This window comes from Volvox carteri, assembly GCF_000143455.1.
Source record: "Volvox carteri f. nagariensis unplaced genomic scaffold VOLCAscaffold_6, whole genome shotgun sequence".
Classification (NCBI taxonomy): Eukaryota; Viridiplantae; Chlorophyta; class Chlorophyceae; order Chlamydomonadales; family Volvocaceae; genus Volvox; species Volvox carteri.
Window position 1 is genome coordinate 1632466 of NW_003307549.1, and position 6572 is coordinate 1639037.

At 56.9% G+C, this 6572-nt stretch overlaps 1 protein-coding gene across 1 annotated transcript in view; it reads right to left on the reverse strand.

Annotated features, from left to right (window-relative positions):
* Positions 1 to 1637, reverse strand: part of VOLCADRAFT_87751 (uncharacterized protein) — a gene marked incomplete at both ends in the record, with an annotated part of 4982 nt that extends 3345 nt beyond the window's left edge. The window contains 3 exons of the mRNA XM_002947490.1: positions 489 to 595; positions 1025 to 1096; positions 1626 to 1637. Of these exons, the coding sequence (XP_002947536.1) occupies positions 489 to 595; positions 1025 to 1096; positions 1626 to 1637 (191 nt within the window). The remainder of the gene's footprint in view (positions 1 to 488; positions 596 to 1024; positions 1097 to 1625) is intronic.
* Positions 1638 to 6572: the final 4935 nt, after the last annotated feature.

Below are 6572 nucleotides of genomic sequence, written 5' to 3' on the forward strand. Positions count from 1 at the left end.
CTCTTTGCGCTCTTTTTTGCGTGAGGATTTTTGAGCTTGGTGACCTCCCCAGCCCGGGAAGACTCGTCGGGCTCCCGGTCGCCCAAGTCCTGGTAGCGAGCTCTCTGAGATGCTCGGTTCGTTCGGTCGGCAGGAAGAGCCCCCCAGTTGCGACTTCGTTTATGTTAGGAGACCAACGGGCATAGATCCCGTCTAGTTGGAGCGCCAAACAAGCGCTGTTGCGTGCCGGCCGTCGTTTCCCGTGCGGCCTGACCCGGGGGCGGAGTGCATGAGACTAACCAGCCGTATGCACCCGCCCCCCGCGCTGTGCTTCGGCCCTGGGCCCCCGGCTTTTCAGCCCACAGTGTAATCAACGTCATACATACATACATACATACATACATACATACATACATACATACATACATACATACATACATACATACAGACATACAGACATACAGACTCAGTGGGAACAAACGTATATACGTACATACATACGTACGTACCTAAACTGGGAGGGCTTTTTGGGGTGTTGTATGTACTCCGCCCGGGTTCGGGGGGTGGGCCATTTGAAGGGTGACGGGTGCGGGTACCAGCCGCGGCACAACGCGTCCTGGAGGTGAGTGGGAGACGGGGAAAAGGGCGGGAGGAGGAAGGAAGGAAAGAGGGAGGGGGCCAAAGCAGGGAGAGTGAGAGTGGAATTGAGAAAAGGACGTCACACGACATTTCCCATTCACCCAACAACGGCACCCGGAAACCACTTCGTCGTCGTTTGCGCCCAGGTTGATGGTCGTACAACTTGGGGCTCATTTTCCGAACGGCTACAGTACCCCGCGCCAAAAGGACAGTTTGGTCGCCTGGCGCTCCGAAACCAAGCTGGCACCTTTTTTGGCCCCGCAAGCTTGCCTAACTTCTTCACCATCCCCCCCAACCCATACACACACCATACACACACATACACCATATACATGCACCCATATGCACCCACACCCACACCCACCCACACACCCCCTCACCCCCCTCACCCACCCACCCCACACACCTGGCGACCCACGGTTCCCGGAATGGGCTCGTGCTGGATGGCTTGAGCGGCTCGCACCAACGCATCCACGTCCTGTTAGTGGTAGGTGGGTAGGGTGGGTGCGTGGGGAGAGTGAGTAGGATGGGTTGGGGAGGGTGGGGGGAGGATTATGTGTGTGTATGTGTATGTGTGTGTGTGTTTGTATGCTACACCTTGGGTTAAACCATTGTATGCAACAGTGCAAAACACCAACGGCCCCTGTGCGACTGCGCGGGCGGGTTGGGGGCAGGATTAGCAGCCGCGGCCCGCAGGATACAGCTAACAAAGTGTTATCTTGTTTTAGAACCATTTAAAACACAAAACTTAAAACTGTTTAAAACAAAAGTGTTTTAAAACTTAAAAAAATACCAGGACATCACACGTATTTCGCTTATAAAAATCCTGTAATGTTTTATTTTTCATCCAATAAGATTTGTAGCTTGAAGAGGAGCGAGGTGAGGTCGGGAAGCGGAGCTCTCTAAAAGAAGGACAGCATGGCGTGGCGACCGACCCACGGGTCTCACGGACCCACCCACCAGCTATCAATAGAAAGCACTACAGGTCAGTGAGGGGCCCCATTCACCTGCTGTGTCATCGTTCCCGCTTGGAGAGCCGCCACCAGCTGCTCGTGTGCCGTACGGTGGGGGTTCCACGAGCGCCAGAACTCCTGCAGCCCCCGGCGGCGGCGGGAAGGGGATACATGCGCGAGTGGCGTTAGGGTTCATGAACAACTAACGGAAACACACACATACATACATATATACAGATATACATGTATACATATGTACATATATACATATGTACATATATATACATACATATATACAGATATACATATAAACATATATACATATATACATATATATACGAAAATGCAGAAACGGTTTGTGTGGGATAGGCCGTGTCATGGTGGGAGATGAGGTGAGGTGAGGTGAGGTGAGGTGGGGTGAACAGCTGGAGGACTCCCCACACACACCGGTAAGTGGGAGGGGGGAGGGGAGAGCAGCTGAGGCAGCTGAGGCAGCTGAGGCAGCTGAGGCAGCTGAGCAAAGGGGGTCTCGGGCTGGGTAAGAGCGGCGCACGTAACAACACTCACTGTAACAATACACTCGTGTGATTTTTGTAATACACATTCTTACATACATACATACATACATACATACATACATACATACATACATACATACATACATACATACATACATACATACATACATACATACATACATACATACATACATACATACATACATACATACATACATACATACATACATACATACATACATACATACATACATACATACATACATACATACATACATACATACATACATACATACATGTATGGGTGTATAATGACGACCTGATCGTTAGACTGCAACCTGATTGCTACCATGGACATCGGCCGCACACGGCCGCAGTTGCCAAACTAATTGCCAACCTATCATCTCAGAAATGGTAGGATAGAAATGGCGAACGGAATGGCTCAGAGGAAACGGCCGCGGACTACCGCGCCGAGGACACTTGGAAATGGCGGCACGAGAAAGCCGACAGAGCTTCCAAACGCTGGCAGAGCAAAAGCAGCTCCAAAGCGGATTAACGCCTTTAACGTAGTAACGCTGGACGGCCACAAATACAGCTCGGTGCTGGAGTTGGAAACCATTGACCTCGTCGTCCATTGGCCCGCGAGGTCCGACCGGAATGACTTAATGGCTCAGATATATGGACCATTAGGAACAGCTATTCGGTCGACCCTGGGCCAGCATTTCAGCTCTACCGAGTTCAAATGGTGGGGCGGCCCACGCATTGAGAAGCGGCTTATATACGCAGCTGGGGCTGAGAGCAACATTGCGATGGACTTTTCCATTTTGGTACCAAAAGGTGGATTAGCGCACTTGTTCGAGGCCTACGGTGAACGCATTCGCGTGAGTGGGGTGCAACTATGCCCCAACGAGGACCCCATCGAGGTGGAGCTGCAGAACAAAAATCTGCATAAAGTCTTGCCGGTACAGTGGGAGATTAAGGGAGTACCCACCAAACTCAGCGTCCACGGGGTCGCTGAGTTCCTCGCCAGGGCATACAGCACCAGCCATCAGCCCCGCACAGCGACGGAATTTATCTACCTGATCCCCACGGCCATGGCCGACACCTGGCAGCTCACCCTGCCCCGTGATCACCGGGGCTTGCCATGTGAGATGCCATATGAGTACTACGGGTGGTTGGGCGAGCAGCACCAGGTCGGCTGTTTAAAGGCCGCCAAGCTGTCACCCAACCTAGAGGTAAACCCCTACCTTATGCCCCGCTGTCCACCACCGCGGGAGGAGCTTCGCAAGCAGCAGCGGAGGCAACGAGAGGCGGCGGGGCACCACACCCAGCAAACCCGCCCAGCAGACCCTTCACCACCAATGCCGCCCATGGCAGCATTCAGCGGCCCCACCCGCCCGGCAAGCTACCCTGGACCCCCGGGACAGGCCGTGGAGCCGCAGGTGTCAGGGTTACAGGCGGCGGCAACTGAGGGAAATGCAGCGGAGATGGTTTACCCCCCGCCCCCACCACCACCACCACCACCACCTCCCATGCCAATGCCACTTCGGGCCCCAAGGGAGCACAACGGCGGCAAAAGGATCGGAGGCAATGGTGGACCAGCTCTGCCAACTGGACCCGGTAGCAGCAGAGTCCCTCCCTCGCAGCCCAACAACAGCGGCAGCGGCGGCAGTAAACCCACTGCCCAACCTGGCGGGACCGACACGGTGGGTCCCACCGGGTCTACAGGCTGGATGCTGCAAGGAAAGAAGGGTAAGAAGACCCCCATTCCCGACCCACCCGCAGTCCCTCGGGAGGCCAGCCAGGAGACCTTGGGAACAGCGCTACACAGGGCAGCTGGCCCAGGCAAGCCGACTGCACCAACACCTTCAGCTTCGAAACCAGCCGCAACAGACATGGACTCGGAGGATGAGCATACATTGGCGGTGCCGGATCTGGCGGATGAGGAGATGGTGGCGGAGCAGTCTGAGGATGATACCCCATCAGCACAGCAACCGCTAGAGGCAGTAGCCAGAGCCCCAGCTCGGGAGCCTAAGCCCCGAACTGGTCAGGCCAAGCAACGCCTGCAGCACCTATCGGAGGAGGAGCGGAAGGCACGTAACCGGGCACAGACGGCCAAGGCAAACGAAGCCCGCAGAGCCTCAGCTGCAGCTAAACGGGAAGCCGCCGCGACTTCGGGGAAGTCAGCTAAACCAAAGAAGCAACAGGCGAAAAAGAAGCAGCAACAAGCGACTTCGGAGGCCCCGACTGGCAGTGACATTGAAATGCAGGAATCAGACTATGAGGATGCCACGGAGGCCCAGGTCATGGAGGTATGCAGTCCAGAGGAACCCCAGGAGGAGTCCCTGACTCCAACCCTTCAGCTGCAACTGCCCGCCGGGACCCAGGCCCTGGCCAGTGCCAGCCCCCCAGAAGGGGATGGCCCAACCAACCCACCCGTTCAGTAACATGAGCTGTCCAAGAGCTAACAACGGGACTCGCCAGCGGGGAGCCACTCGAGGCCATCCCCTTCGGATTGCTACACACAATGTACAAGGCATGACGGCGAGACACAGACCCAAAGTACACGCAGCAGTCAAGCTATGGGCAGAGATGGGCCTGGATGTGGTGTGCCTCCAGGAAACCCACCACACCAATGCTCATGACCAAGGCCGGCTAGAAAATGAGCTAAACCTGGCAACACACGCTGCACACACCCAGGGGTGGAAAGTGGCGGCCTACTCCTGGTCAGACTCTCCCCACAAAGCGGGGGTTCTTATCCTTGTCCGTCGGGATTTGGCTACCAACTTGGAAAAGCCGCCTCCCACTCCTGGGGTCAGAGGGCGGTTTACCAGCTGTGTCCTACGTTGGGGAGGACACCGTATTCACATCTGCAATGTGTACGGCCCCACGGGTACCTCAGCACAAGCCACCCCGATCCGGCAGTCGCTGTTTACAGCCACACTGTCTGCCACCACCAAGCATGCAGCCGAGAACAGTGACACCATGCTGGTCTGGGCAGGTGACTTCAACTTTGTGGAAGACCCAGGGATGGACTCCACAGCAGGCCCAGGAGGGCGACGGGGAGATGGCCCAACAGTGGACCTTCTTCGGGCAGCAGGCCCCACCATGGTGGACAGCCACCGCCAGCTGCACCCCCACAGTTGTGACTACACCCACTTCTACAGAGCTCCCTGCGTCGGGGCCTCCCGCCTAGACCGCATCTATGTAGACCATGGCACCATGCCGTACATTGCTAAGACGGAGATTGCCGTGCAAACACCGTCGGATCACAAGCCAATGGTCATGCACCTGCTGCCATGCCGACCAGAGAGCAAGGGCCCAGGGAACCGACGAGTGCGTCTGGCCTTCACATCACACCAGGACCTAGCCGCAAGCATGGAGGCATGGATCACCAGCCAGTGTGCCACAGCACCATCTGCGGAGGACAACCCTTTGGGCCTGATTGCGTGGTGGCCAGCTTTTAAACGCCGGCTGAGCACCCTGGCCCTTCAGCTCAACAAGGCGGCACAACACCGCAAGCTCAGACCAGGGGCCCGGGCTCGGGAGGTGTTACCGCAGGTCCAGCTGGCAAGGCAAGCGGTGGATGCAGCCCCCACAGCACAACAGCCACTTCAACAACTGGTCGAAGCCCAGGCAACACTCGCACGAGCACATCGGGAAGACTGCCGGAAGGATGCCATGGAGGCCCGCACCCACTGGCTGCGGGCAGGGGAGAGGCCAAGCCCTTCCCTTACAGCCTTCCTCCAGGCCCAGGCTGTAGACCAACAACCAGCCCCTGTCGCCCTGCAAGCCTCGTCCGGCCGACTTGTTACCAACCCCGCTCAGCTGCCCCAGGTGGTAGCCGACTTCTGGAAGGATGTGAGCAAGGCCCCGGACTTCATCTGCCCCCAGGCCCGCCAAGCCGTACTGAACTCCCTCACCGCAGCCAACATTAAGCTCCCGGCAGAGGCAGATGAACAGCTTGGAGCCAAAAAGATCACAGCCACCGAACTGCGGAAGGCACTCAAGAAGAGCGCACCTGGCAAGGCCCCAGGGTGGGATGGGATCCCGGCCGACATCTACAGGAAATTCTGGTCAGCCATAGGTAATACCATGGCAGGCCTGTTCACTGCCATTGGCATGACCGGGCAGGTGCCCGCAGGCTTCCTTGAAGGGATCATCACAGTGCTCTATAAAAAAGGCGACCCCAAGCTCCCAGGCAACTACCGCCCCATCACACTACTATGCTCGGACTACCGGCTCCTTGCTAAGGTACTGGCGAACCGCCTGGGCCCCGCCCTGGGACGGGTCATCACCCCCGAGCAATCCGCCTTCCTCCCCAAGCGCCTGATTGGGGCCAGCGTACTCTTCCTGCGCCACCTGTCACACCTCCTCCGCAAGCAGAACCGCCAAGGGCTTTTGGCATTCCTGGACTTTGCCAAAGCATACGATACAGTGGATCGCGGCTTTCTCCTAGCGGCCATGGAGGCGATGGGGGCAG